Source organism: Lasioglossum baleicum, chromosome 13, assembly GCF_051020765.1.
Source record: "Lasioglossum baleicum chromosome 13, iyLasBale1, whole genome shotgun sequence".
NCBI classification, from domain to species: Eukaryota; Metazoa; Arthropoda; class Insecta; order Hymenoptera; family Halictidae; genus Lasioglossum; species Lasioglossum baleicum.
In genome coordinates this window covers 8,489,133-8,504,218 of record NC_134941.1, presented here as the reverse complement: position 1 = coordinate 8,504,218, position 15,086 = coordinate 8,489,133, and the positions used below count along the sequence as shown (strand labels likewise).

The following is a 15,086-nucleotide window of genomic DNA, read 5'->3' as shown; positions in this document are numbered from 1 at the left end:
TAATGTTTTGATGAATATAAAAATTCTACTTCAATTTATTTGATGGAAACACAATTCTATCTTGAAACAAACGATAATCACTAGTGGATCTTTATATAAAAATTATCTGATTCAGTTCTGAGAAATAGAAATTATACAGAAATTTATTTCCCCTTTTAATGATTTTCACAAGCCTGAAAATAATATAGCAATATTCTTGAACTCTGATAATGTCTCTACACTCTACAGTTCTGTATTTAGTATCAATTAAAATAAATAAAAAATTTTTTAATTAAAAGAGGTTTGTCATCATCAAGAAAGGAATTCCAGAAGTTTTGAAATGTTATTATTAGTTTGCGGATCTTTATGCATTTATAGTAAAATCGAGAAGATGAAGATCAAAATTGTTGAAAAATTTTAAAAATTGAAGATGTCAATATAGAATTTCTCCTCTATTAAAATCATTAAAGGAAGAAATAACATTCAATTTAGTTTCTATTTCTTGCAATCGATGCAGACAATTTTAATTGCGAGAAAATTTAATTTAATTAGGGAAAAAAGATATTTCTTTAATTGATTATAAATAATTTGTTACTTACTGACAACAGTCTTGTTCAGTCCAGGGTCCAGCTTGATCTGTATGTCTGTAGGGAACATGTCCTGATTCTTGCACTCCTCTGAAACAGGATAACAAATACATAATTATCATTTGATCGATCAGCCTAACTCTCTAGCGACGCACTAGCATGACGCCTAAATCGTGGAAGCATAAATCCGCCGGTTTACTGGTGATCACACCATCCATTTCCCTCGCAACCTTCATTTACCATTTCCTTATCCCGACCATCTTTCTCTGCTCAGTTCGCCTCATTTGTGTCCCGCGTCACGATAAGTTACCAACAAACGAGGCCTTTGAAAGCAGTTTCCGAGGCAATAACACTCTGATCGGTGTTTATATCCTGGCTAATAACCATTCGGCCGCGATCGAATTTCCTTCGGGTTGCGCTCGTTTTATCGTAAACGCATACATGCACTTCCTGCGTGAACAATAAAACGTTTTTTATTCGTTTTGTCCCCGCGCTAAAACGCATCCCGAGATTTGCTGCGGTCGTTGCTAGGAAACATTCGGAATAAGCCAATCTCTAGACATTAATTTCATTTCAATTTTAACATTTTTTAATATTCTACACGGGGGTGACATCCAAAATTGCGATTTTGGAGAAACTGCAAAAGTTAATATAAAAAGTAATATATGCTCGCGGCGCACGGTATCGATCAATAGTACAAACAAAGCAAATTTGCAAAAATTAACCTCTCAACGTTTCGATCCGGGTTTGGATCATTTTCAAGAGAATTGCGTCTGAAAATATATAATAAATGAATATAATAGGTATTTAACAAGGGAAAGAAAACACTGATTATAAGATAATCTTTTGAAAAACATACTTGCTATGTATAAAGAAATGTTTAAAAGAGTATAATTAAATGACTGAGTTCCATGCTGGTCTAAAGTTAATATATTCAGAAATATAATAATATTATATTATTATTAATTATTAATGATACTTTCCATACTATTTCCAAATTGTGCGCAATTTTCGCAGTCATCTAACATTTCTATATAAACTATATTTGGTTTAAAGCAATAGATCTAATATTTGGTCCATTGTGATTTACGAATAGCTGCAGCTCTTTATGTAAAATAGAAATTGTCTGAGTCAATTGTGAGAAACACAAGTTAAATAAAAAAATGTATCCCTCTTTCCAACCATGTGAATAATTAAAAAATCGTATGAAAATATTCTTAAAATCTTTTTCAATGTCTTCTTCAGTGGAACACTTATTCATCCATGTCATAAATATATATTTATGAACACATTCTTCAAGCTTCCTATTAAACTGAAATGTTCCAATAGCAAGTCTGTTGCAAAAACAATCATCGAAAGATTTTTCAGATTACACATTGAAAGGATGGAAGCCAAGCTTTGCGACCGTTCAATGCGTGTAATTTCTAGCACGCAAATGAAATCTGCAGGCTATTTATAAACATTCACCTGCACAAAGCTAGAATTGCAATCGAAAAAGCAGATGAAAATTTCTCTTCGGAGAACTGGATTGTGAAACAGAAGTCCATCTTAAAAAGCGGGCAACCTCGTTTCAAAGAACAGTGGGAAATGTCATGTTCTAAAATGGGAAAGAAATTCAATTGCTGTATAATTTTGCATTTACGATGTTTAAAAAGGAGAGCAAGCAGAAGCAATTTCCCGGAGAGAAAAATCGCGGTTGAAAGTACAGCACTCTGAAATGTGTATTAGGAAGAGTATACATACATACAAATTTTTTTGTTATTTTGCAATTCTCCGTCTGGTGGGACGATAAAGAAATACTAAGTTTGGTGGGTCTTCCTCGACCCACAATTATATCGAGCTAATGGCTGTGAAAATGAAACATTCCTTTCACATGATGTCGAACTTTTCCTTTTAATTATGGTTCTATTTCATAGTCTCTCTCAAAAGAGTAAACATTACAAAGATATGAAAAATTGTATCTCGAAAGAATGGAGGCGTGTTGAATTTTCCGCGTATCGAATTTTGATTCCACTGCATAGAGAATATCAAATATTTAAACGTGCAAGTGTAAATTACGTAAAGCGGATTAAAATTGCACCAGAAATGATTAGCAGCGAAATTTTTCGATGTAACGGTCGGAGAAGGAAAAATTCCAAAATTCGTTACCATCGAATGTATTGCATTCTGATTTTACCAGGTAAAAGGTATCGAATATTTAAGTGGAAATATGTACATTTCATGCGGAACGTTCTAACTGGTCTTTTGCGAGAGCAAATATCAGAAAACTGTTTTAATCCCAAGAGAACGAATATAGGAAATAGGAAGTTAAATTTTATTTCTATAAATAATATATTTCAATAGATTTATTGAATTTAGACGATTAAATTCTTGAAAATTATATCTATAACCAGCTTCCTAAAAACAGAATCTTGTACGACATCTTGTTGTCACTTTCACATATATTTTTGCACTCGAATTGCCTTTCGCTATTCGCTGCCTAAGCAAGAATATTCCTCGCATAAATATTTATACATGGTAATGCCTTCCACAGGAATCGTAACAACTCCATACTAGCCGAGCAAATAAATCTTCGTTTCAAATACTCGATCCGGTTCAAGTAGGGTATTGCGTCCATAAGGCTATTTCTAAGAAAATTAATAGCCAGTTTGTCTTAAACCTGTCCGAAACACTAGAGCGTTACACGTAAATCACATCCAACCGGTGCAAGGCCGCAATGCGCGGTGTGCGGACAACATGAAGCATTACTATTTAGTCTACTTGCGATTAGGAAATAATTATTTAGAATGTGAAAATATACACGTTGATAAAAAAATTCGGAGATAATTCACAGTTGTGTATGCAACCAGGCAGAATGTTCATGAATCTTGTTGTAATATTTTGTTAAGCAGAACGGAAGAAATGCAGCATGATTCATTATACCCTATAACATGAAGCATTACTATTTAGTCTACTTGCGATTAGGAAATAATTATTTAGAATGTGAAAATATACACGTTGATAAAAAATTCGGAGATAATTCACAGTTGTGTATGCAACCAGGTAGAATGTCCATGAATTTTGTTGTAATATTTTGTTAAGCAGAACGGAAGAAATGCAGCATGATTCATTATACCCTATAACATGAAGCATTACTATTTAGTCTACTTGCGATTAGGAAATAATTATTTAGAATGTGAAAATATACACGTTGATAAAAAAATTCGGAGATAATTCACAGTTGTGTATGCAACCAGGTAGAATGTCCATGAATTTTGTTGTAATATTTTGTTAAGCAGAACGGAAGAAATGCAGCATGATTCATTATACCCTATAACATGAAGCATTACTATTTAGTCTACTTGCGATTAGGAAATAATTATTTAGAATGTGAAAATATACACGTTGATAAAAAAATTCGGAGGTAATTCACAGTCGTGTATGCAACCAGGTAGAATGTTCATGAATTTTGTTGTAATATGTTGTTAAGCAGAACGGAAGAAATGCAGCATGATTCATTATACCCTATAACATGAAGCATTACTATTTAGTCTACTTGCGATTAGGAAATAATTATTTAGAATGTGAAAATATACACGTTGATAAAAAAATTCGGAGATAATTCACAGTCGTGTATGCAACCAGGCAGAATGTTCATGAATCTTGTTGTAATATTTTGTTAAGCAGAACGGAAGAAATGCAGCATGATTCATTATACCCTATAACATGAAGCATTACTATTTAATCTACTTGCGATTAGGAAATAATTACTTAGAATGTGAAAATATACACGTTGATAAAAAAATTCGGAGATAATTCACAGTCGTGTATGCAACCAGGTAGAATGTTCATGAATTTTGTTGTAATATTTTGTTAAGCAGAACGGAAGAAATCCAGCATGATTCATTATACCCTATAACATGAAGCATTACTATTTAGTCTACTTGCGATTAGGAAATAATTATTTAGAATGTGAAAATATACACGTTGATAAAAAAATTCGGAGATAATTCACAGTTGTGTATGCAACCAGGTAGAATGTCCATGAATTTTGTTGTAATATTTTGTTAAGCAGAACGGAAGAAATGCAGCATGATTCATTATACCCTATAACATGAAGCATTACTATTTAGTCTACTTGCGATTAGGAAATAATTATTTAGAATGTGAAAATATACACGTTGATAAAAAATTCGGAGATAATTCACAGTCGTGTATGCAACCAGGTAGAATGTTCATGAATTTTGTTGTAATATGTTGTTAAGCAGAACGGAAGAAATGCAGCATGATTCATTAGACCCTATAACTACCCTTGTGATAGGGGTGCCAACTTAAAACTTGCCATGAATGGCGTGGAAAAAAAATCAATTAGAAGTCACATTTGACCCTTTCGGAAAATCGAAACGGAATCATTGAAATCAGAACTGCATAAGGGATTGCTAGAAGTCCTTCACTCCCTTATAGATTTGTATGTACAATGTCACTTGGTTCACGCCTCTGTAGAAAATTTGTATACAAATCGACGTCGTCTGACTATGTCCACCATTATTTAGGTCAACGATCCCGCCTCTCTTGAAACGGCGCCACACCGGTCTTCAGCTAGAACTATCCTTGTCACGAAGCTTTTGTGGAGCTTTAATTTAGGATCGTCGGAACGACAGGATATTGTCTCGTTGAAGTCGTGAAATTTCTTAACAGACGTCTCAAGCAACGCGTGACTACCGTGTGCTCCCGAACGTTTCTCCACTATAAATTAACCTGTAGCGTGTTTAATTATTGGGAAAGCATGCGAACGAAACTACCAGCCAACTCGAGCAAGATATCGGAGCGAATAGTTGGCGGACACGATTCCGCCGCATTATTTTCATTACAATTTTGTTGCCGTGTTATATTCGGCCGTGTCACACACATCCAAATTACTTTAGTTAATAAACGGAAATTGCTTGTCTCGCGGAACGTCGAGATACTTGGACGCCAAAGATTTATAAACATGATTGCAGTTTCTCGAAAATAACTAGTTGAATCACTATCATTAGATAGATCAGCAGAATGCTAGTGAAACGTCATGTGTGTCGCCAATTCAACCTTAAAATCAAATATTTTTTTTAATTAAATTGAACCCTTGTGTGACCCTAATATTCTTTAAAAATTTATTAAGGTAGTTTTAAACATGTGATTGGAGACTGAAACCCCCAAATGTTCCAGAGAAGAGTTGAATAAATTTGCAAATTATTTGAAGATTAGTGTATAAAAATTTTTTGTCGTCATGAGGATCTCCATGATACCATTATAGGGCTTATTATAATTAATTATACAGTCATAACTAGATTATGAATTATATAAACAATTTTTCTTATGTCGATGGCAAGAGATTTAATTCTTTCTTGTGAATAATAATCATATTTGACGGTGATTGAGAGAATTTAAAAGAATTATTGTTAAGGCTATTAGAAGGATGACATTATGGTGGACAAGCTTGCTATAAATTTCCTAGTCTTCGTAACAATTACTATTTCGCAAAAGACAAGGTACCCGAGGCACACCGACGGCCATAATAACTGTTCTCTCTACTCTAGTTACTCTAACACTCTAGACTTATAACATATGAGTTCCGGGAATGGAGTGGACAGCTGTTGTGACCTCAAAGTTACAGTTGCGAACTCGTTGGTCTCGGGAACTATTAATTCCGAAGGAAAAGTTCTGATATATAACTTGTTTTCCTGTTTGTAACCCTGCAGCAAATTCCTAAAAACTTTTTCGAAAGTGTATTACACATGATCATCACCAAGAAAAATATTTGAAAAGAATTCATTAAAGTGCATCGTTGACCACTTGATCGATTAAGCAGTCTATCAGTAGATACAAAATTATACGTTAAAAATTCAAAGTTCCGGATAAAAATTCTAATATATAACTTGCACTTGTTTTCCTGTTAAATTTAACCCTCCAACAAATTTCTAAAAACTTTTCCAAAAGAGTATTGCACATGGTCATCACTAGACAGCGGATTATATGCATTTTATCACAAAAATGAGTAGGTGTAATTTAAAACAGTAAAAATCTTCTAAGAATTTAAAAATACTGTTATATTATTTCCAACCTATTAAACACATTGAGAAAGAAAATAAATTTCTATTTCACTCCAGTTTGCTGGAATTCATAAAGCAAATTTTTATTTTGCATAAAGATCCGCTGTCTAGTCGTCACTAAACAAAATATTTGAAAAGAATGTATTAAAGTGCATCGTTGATCGATTAAGGGTTGAAGCAGTCCACAACGTACAAACTTATACGTTCAAAATCCAAGGATGGGCATGAAAAACCAGGAGTAAATAAATAATTTACCTACATTAAATAATAGTTGCCCAAACATTTTTGCTAGCCCTCAATTATTTAAATCTCCAAGTGTATTTGTGCATTCTATTTTTCAATCTTAACCCTCATACGTTCCTCAGGATGAAACCTCTTCAATTTACTATTCTTACGTACTGTAAAATAATTCATCTCTTTCTGTTTGCGTTGTGAGGTGTACTTCTTTAAAGTGTAATTACTTGTTGTTTTAAAGTGAAAATAAAAATAGGTGAAATATTATTCTAGACTTTTCTAAGCAACTATTTTTGAGGAACGTATGAGGGTTAAAAAGTGAGATCCACACACACACACAAAATAATAAAAATAAACGAAATATATAAATTAGACAATAATAAAATATACTTGTTAGGTTTAAGAATGAATTTATGAATTTATGAAGAATTAATTTTATTGTTTGCTAATGCGACCACGATGAGTACAAAATCGTCAGTTTCTGGTCGATGATTTTGTGGCATTTCGTGGTCGCCCTGTTAAAAATAATTTGCACTTACTGTAGGGCTGCATGTTGGTGGAATTGACGGATTCCGGAGCTAAACCATGCGTGCAGCCTCCCCAGAGACCCATGTGCCTGTATAGCAATTGTCTGCCAGCTTTACCAGCATCTCCTAAGGGCAGACCTGTCTCGTTCGGCGCTTTGATGGTATACCAGTGATCGGTTCCGATAGCCACCGACCATGTGCACACCGATAGTCCCACGAGAATCGTGCAGCCAAGTAGTATTCGCCTCTCGAAGATGACCTGGGTGTCATAGTACTTCACAGTTCTCTTTTCAACGTGATCATCTTTCAATATCAGTATTACAAAATTCAACGAAACATTCCCGAGAAACACCCGACTACAATCTTTTCAAAAAATCTGATTTCGAAGCGAAGATTCAATGAATTATTCATAAGAACAAGTGTCTCACCTGGTTGTACAACGACTTCATCCGACTCGCCATTTTATTGCTTTACTTATCTACTTATCGAGGACCAAGTCGACCGTTTCACTATGCTAATAACTAATCACTGTAATGTACATTCTCGTTCACTGCTTTCAATTGCTGCTTTCACTTTACACTGATTCAAGAGGTTTATTTTGCATTTTCGTTCCTATCTGCAAGTTTTCTCAAAATCTACTTCCTGTTTCCAACAAATTAATTTAGAAATTGCACACAGAGCTATTTGAACATAACTCCTTCGACTGTGTAGACACAACAGCTCCCTTACATTACTGCACTCGCTGCACCTCCCGTATTTTTCAAGTAAATAGTCGTTCTATTAAAACACGGTTCCCCACTTCCTTCTCTATCACACGGATATTTTCACAGTGAACCAGATGCTTTGATATACTCTCGCCACGCTCGGCGTGTTTTGCTTTTTTAATTTAATTATCAAGTGCTCTCATTACTTCTCCCGGGCACTCATTCTGATCACTCTCGTCGCTGTTCAGCAAGTTCCTTTCGGTGACTTCCATTTCCTACCGCGCGGACACGGCAATTTTTCTTTAAGCTGGACTAGAATCTTGATTACTTCGCTAACTATGCTTCCGGGTTTATGCCAGCACCAGGAGCCGCTGCGCACACCTGGAAACAGTAAAAAAAACTTTGATAGTATTAAAAACACAATCCCGTAAATCTTGCGCTAACGAAATTTACTTTGGGAAGTATAGTGAACCAGAATATAGTAGAGTCGTCGTGTCTTAAATATTTTTGTTGCTAGTGGACCGATAAATATTTGTTACAGACATTACAGAATTACAATGGTCTCTGTCTTCTTTTTTAAGTGAGCTTTCTGGATGAACTTCAATTTTTTTACGAAATTGGCCAAAGTCCATTTTCGAGAAAAATTAAGCTAGCAATTTTAATATTTAAATTTCTACGTTTTCTTTTCATTCTGAAGCAAATTGTAGCTGATATATTTAAGATCAGAAAGATTTTGTAAAAAAGAAATTAGCTGGTTAATAGAATTATACAAATTTTTATTTTGAAAGTGGCCTAAGTCCATTCGTCAGTTGTCTTAGTATCAGGATATTCGTTTTTACCGAATGACAGAGATTTTGGCGTCCTAGAAATGTTATTAAAGAAAAATAGTTGACTGTTTGTCTTTCAAGATTATTACAATGTTATCAAGAAGTGCCGGAAAGGTAATAACTTCATTTTAAATGAAATGAAACAAGAGGATTTTATATCAACAAGATTTTTGGAGGATGCAATTTTTAGAAGGGTAAAGTATTTTAACGGAGGAACAATAAATTGGTTAAAAATATGCTGGATGCGTTTTTTGAGAAATGAATCATATAAAATTTACTATAACATATCAATGGATGAGATTGCAGAGTTTAAAATATTGAATTTATTACCACGTCGGGGTAGACCAAGAAAATTCGGAAAATATTGTATTGACACCACTTTATAAAAATATAAGAGAGACATTGCACCAGCGAAATGCAAGGATATATGATGGACTTACTACGATATACATATACCACCGGAGCCCCTTTTTCAAATCCCTCCCGCATACACAAAATGTAAATGAGGGGTAAATTGTTATTTAATTTATATAGTTAGAAGATTTCCTGAATTGCATAAACGGTGTTTTTCAAGTTTTGTAATGAAATATAAAATAAATTGAATATTGTTTTTTTTCAATTTGAAGCATTTTAAATTATATCGAATGGACTTGGGCTGTTTCAAATTTTATGACAAATCTGGTTATTAATTTAGAAAGTGACTTAAGTCCATTCTTTCTAAGAAGACACACATTCACTTAGTAATTGCTATTATTTTAATAGGAATTGTAAATTTAACTCCCTTAGATACATTTAAGGAATGTATCCTATACTTATATTTTTAATTTCATTGAAACGCGAACTCTTAAATATCCCAATTTAAATGAACTTAGGCCACTTTCAAAATAAACGGCTCAAGTAACGTTTTTAGTCAATCATCTTTGAATGAATGAATGAGCCAAAATAAATTAATTTGTCAGGATCGTTAACGTCGCAATTGCAGTGTATTATTGAAGTTAACGCTACACGATCTTTCGTGTGTCATGAGGAGGGATGGATCAAGAGCAACACGTTTTGCAAGCGTAACCGTGGTCAGTACAGAATTATTTGGCAATGGCGCGTGCTTCTGTCGAATCGTATTCTAATCCTTACTCCTGCTTTTATTACGAGACTCGCAGGCATCAAAGTCAGGCCGCAGAAGCCAAAGGAAATAACGCGCAATGCCAAATGGAAAATGCTCCGCACTATCACGTGAACTGATGCTAGAGAATTTTGTACAACATCTGCGACCGTGCTGGAACAATGCGAGCGTTAACTGAAATATTTGACGCGGATGCGACAATTATTTTATTCGAGCTGACCTTTGTAACAAACGTGGTGAAAACATTATTTGTTCGAGCAATTTTTAAAAAGATATTTATACATGTCTTATTATTTGAAATGTGCAATTTCAGTTTACACATTCCTGCATAATCAACGGTAGTGTGTTAAAAATGCGGTCATTAACAGTTTTGTTCAATTTTGTACAGCAGTTAGATTACATAAATAAATTATACGAATCTGTGGAATAGTGTGTGTGTTTTGTTAAACTTTTGATGATTGTTGATTTTATAGTATTCTATTGGGTTGGCAAGAAAGTGATTTCGGTATTTTAAGGTGAAATAAAACCGAATTTCTTTATCCAAGCGATGAACTTTAATCAATCATTTTGACCTTTAATCAATAATAACTTTGTACTTCAATCAATAATTGAACGACGAGAACTGTAATCAATCAAATATATGCTTATTTATTCGTTTCGGCAAAAGATCATCGAACAAAAGGGAAAATATCTTATTCATTAAAGTTTATTCCTTGAATAAAAAAATTAGGCTCTATTTCACCTTTAAATACCGAAATTACTTTCTTGCCAATCCAATATTTTTTCTCTCACAACAGTCTAGCAAAAGGCCTAAACTTTTCAGCAGCCCCCGCCTTAGAAACGGCTCGGTTTATTTAAAGCGTTCTCTTTGTTCGCGTTTCGCAATTATTGGCCAACGAAATGCACGTCAGGTGAACAGCCACGGACTCCTCGCCGTCGTTATCGTGATTTATCACGCTATTGTTTACCGGCATTTCGTTAGGAAACAGCGTGCAACATCGCTGATCCTGCGAGGAACAGTGACTTCATTTTCTGAATTCGAAACCGAGTAAACTGGGCATGCAGTTTAGAAAAGCAACGTGCACAAGAAAATTGAAAAGATAAATAACAAATAATAACTAACGCGATTTTCCATGCCGCGTAACGTCTATTATTATGCGATCGATTATGCGAACGCGTGTGCATCTTCACCGATGCTGTTACATTGTAACGAAGTTTGCCCGTATTTACGTAACGAATAATTCGATCGGGACCAAGGAGCGAGCAAACGCCTGATAATAAAATGTCAGCGAGCAGCATTTCGAAGACTGAATTATTATAATGGAAGCACCGTCGGGATCCCAAAGACCCAGTGGTCGGTAAATATCTGCTGCCACTTTGCTATAGTTGTCTACGTGGACCAAAAATAACAGTCATCGCAAAAATTTATGTGAAACAATCGGAAACGCAGATAATCAGTGCAGCTTTATATATATTGCTCAAATTGAGGACATTAATTTTCAGAATGGAAAGAAAATTTTTCAAAAAATTGCTTCATTGAAAAATTTAACAAACGCAAATGACAATATCGTAATTAGAGTTTTATGTGAGAAAAATGAGTTTTATGTGCAATTTATCTCTTATGAATTTCTACTATTTACTAATTCGAGAGAACTGAATATTAAATATATTAATGAATTGTTGCATGTTTCAAAGTGCCCTTTAAGGGTGAAAAAAGGAGAGAAATTTAGAAAGTTGAAAACATCAATGGATTGAGGAGTTGTTAAAAGATGCAAAAGGTAATTATTTGCAGTAGAAAATGATTTGATCGAAAGGATAAACATTTAGTCAAAAACCGACAAAACTTGAAAATAGCTACTGTTGTGGCTATTCTGGTTCCATCACAGTCGTTCGCAGTTGTTCAGGTTCGTTTCAGAAACAGGACTGCATTGTTTCCAGTCTGTCGTGCCAAAAAAGCGGCGAGCCTCTATGTCGCGAAAGAAGAGAGCAGCAGGTGAAACGAGAAGAAAAGTCTCGAGTGACGAGAGAAGGCAATGATGCCAGAAAATAATGGCTAATGCCATTTTCTGTTAAGAGAGTCGGCTTGGCGGAGAGACCTACAAGTTTCACAGTTTAGATAGATGGACCCGTAAATTGAATGTGGTGAGGCTCGAGGTTCGCAAAACTGTTTAAATTTCCATGAAATATTCTTCGAGGATTGCTACAGAGAATTATTCGCATATCATCTACTGTTCTCATGTGTGGAATATTAAAATTTTTATTTGTTCAAGCTCTGAACAAGCTCGCGAACAAAGCTCTTGAACGAGCTCAAAATTAATTTATGGATTCGACTAAAAGTAAATTAAGAGAGAAATACAAATTTTAAGAAATTGCGAAGTTTTTACTATTTATACGTGAGATTCTGAACACTAAACTTCTATTCTTGAAGCACTAAATTAACAAAGCATCGGAAGAAAATTAAGAGAAAAATAACAAGTTGTATAGGGATCTAGAGATTTATGAGAAAGGTTTATCTTGATATATATCTTCGGCAGAGTGGTTTAAAAGAATGCTTCACTTGTGAGGCGTTAATAAATGTCAAAATGGAAGATATATTATCTTTTCCAGAATTCTTTATATTCAGAAGTTTGTGGGTAGAATCGTGAGTTGTAAAAATAACAACTTTCGTGATAGTCGAAGATTTTATGTGCATTTATTACAGTGAGTTTCAATCTTAATGAAAGAAAATAATAAATACAGTTTAATTAGATTATTATTTTCTTTTAGCCTCGATGCAACCCTATTTTACATTATAGAAATAACAAAAGTGTGTATATCCAAATTGTTAGTCATTTCTTTGTAATAAATAAATTAGTTGAATAATCTCAATATTCATAATCATTAGACTGCGGATTGTATGCATTTATAATAAAGTGGTCTTATTAAAAAAATTTAAGAACATCAGTGTATTAGTTTCAGTTTAATACGAAATTAAGACAAGAAAAAATGTTTTATTTTGGTTCTGTCTTGCAATCAATGCAAACATATTTTATTTTGTATAAAGATCCGCAGTCTAATAGTCACAAGTAATAACATTCATATTCATAATTTAAATAACAAAGATATTATTATTACCCAACAATATATTAATAAATTGAAAATGTTAGTGTTAACGGAAGAACCAAATCTTTGTTTCGTTTCATAAACTTCAGTGCAAGGAAGTTTCTGCACACAAATTGGCAGTCTACGTACTATGTACACAAATTATTACATTATCCTCTTTGTATCTATCTGCCTCATTATATGTACTATCCAGTATATACTGATCGACCAGTATACAGAGAAAATAGAACACGAATGTAGACATAAACACTCGTGTTAGTAGACCAGTGAATCTGAATAGTACGACGCCGAGCAGAATTTGGCAAGCGAATATCAACTGGCAGACATCTCATTGTAAATCGAAGTAATCTAATCTCCCTTGATATTCGCAGCGCTGGCAATATATACATTCCAATGAAACAAACGGCTAATTAGAATCGTTCGGACAATTAAGTCACGGTGATTTCAGCGAAGAATGTAGCGAACGTATTCCGGCGAGTGGCGTTTAAATATAAACGGAAACAATGGGGGATTGTTATACAGTCTTGCATAATTATTGCGTAATTAGTAGATATCGCTAAGAGTCGGTAATTAGTTTCGTTATATTCGTATCTGACGCGTGAAACAATATATTGTTTGGTTCTTTCTATCACTTATTGAACTTGTGAGTGGCTGACCAGTGTCTGTTTCTACTGCGGATATTAAGAACTGTATTTTGTTTTGCAAATATTGAACGATCGAAAAAATTCTTTATGAATAAAAATAAACATTTGTCGTACTCCACTAGCACTTTGCGAAATATTAAAAATTATAGGTCAGGAAAGCACGCACTCTAAAATCATTTTAGTTGCCAAACTCGCGTTTTTAGAAAAATTTTTGTGTAGCATTACACAAACTTGATTATAGTTTTATATCTATACCGTATTTTTCTTAAAAGTATAATACTACAGAAGTATCGTGAAAATCTCTACAAGTTATTTTATAAAAGTCAGAACAACTAGAAAAATGTCTCGTGGTAAAAATAAAATAATTCATCTTGGTTAATGTAGCACACAAAATTTCCTGTATTTCATCATTGCATCAAGTAGAAATTTCTTGAGGCAATAACCATTGATTTTTGTTAATATTTTCTTGTATTTGAAATTCACAGCTCGGTGACTACGTTGAAAGATTTACAATATCTCTATCGTCTCGTTAATGGCGTAATTAAGCTGAAGCACAAGATATGATAAAGAAGTACTCCTTCAATTTCAACATCAATATTAACTGTGAACGATCACGATAACGCGCGAATGAGAACGCAACTGGCAATCGACCGATCACCAAAAGTATCTTAACGCCTCGGCTTGTCGATGGATGTGTTTATCATAGCAACACGTGCAGCCCCGAATTTACGAGACTCGCGAACGTGAAAAACGATCTTCATGATCAATCTGTGTATATGAATTATTGTATACACACGGAGAAACGTCAGAGTGCTTTGACTATCTCCGTATCCATCACTGAATGAACTTTCAGCAATCAGATTAAGAATCATTTTATAATTAACTAAATTTCCGGGTAACGTTACACGTTTCCTTTGAACTCGTTCGCATAATTTGCGGTTCAGCTAGTCACAGAATATATCATTTAGTGTAGCCAAAAAGATTAAGCACTCATAACTTGTTATAAATAGCGATGTCAAAGGAAAACCACAGGAATCTCTCGCTCGGATATTTGGAGCGCCTATGTCAAGTTTTGCTATTATATCATGCTATTTCTTAGAGAGCAGATGTGCTACGTGCAATTATAGTCTTTACTTTCAATTAGAATTACACGCTGCTACTTTACTGTGGACTTTTATGAATTTACGAAGAAATTAACGAAATATAGAACAGTGAAAGATTGGAAATATCTAAAAACTATCATGTCGTTTAAAAAATATATATTAAGAGATGAGAAATAAATTTTTATTTACTG

The 15,086-nt window shown here is 34.0% G+C and overlaps 1 protein-coding gene across 2 annotated transcripts in view; it reads right to left on the bottom strand.

Annotated features, from left to right (window-relative positions):
• LOC143214748 (uncharacterized) overlaps nt 1-15,086 on the bottom strand; it is a 43,079-nt gene that overhangs the window by 6,447 nt on the left and 21,546 nt on the right. For both annotated transcript variants that reach the window (XR_013010201.1, XM_076436116.1), the window contains exons 2-4: nt 7,824-8,480; nt 7,408-7,654; nt 579-656 (exon numbers count right to left, since the gene is read on the bottom strand). Coding sequence is in view for 1 of the 2 variants with exons in the window: in XM_076436116.1 (XP_076292231.1) it covers nt 579-656; nt 7,408-7,654; nt 7,824-7,856 (358 nt within the window). In the remaining variant the exon portion in view is untranslated. The remainder of the gene's footprint in view (nt 1-578; nt 657-7,407; nt 7,655-7,823; nt 8,481-15,086) is intronic.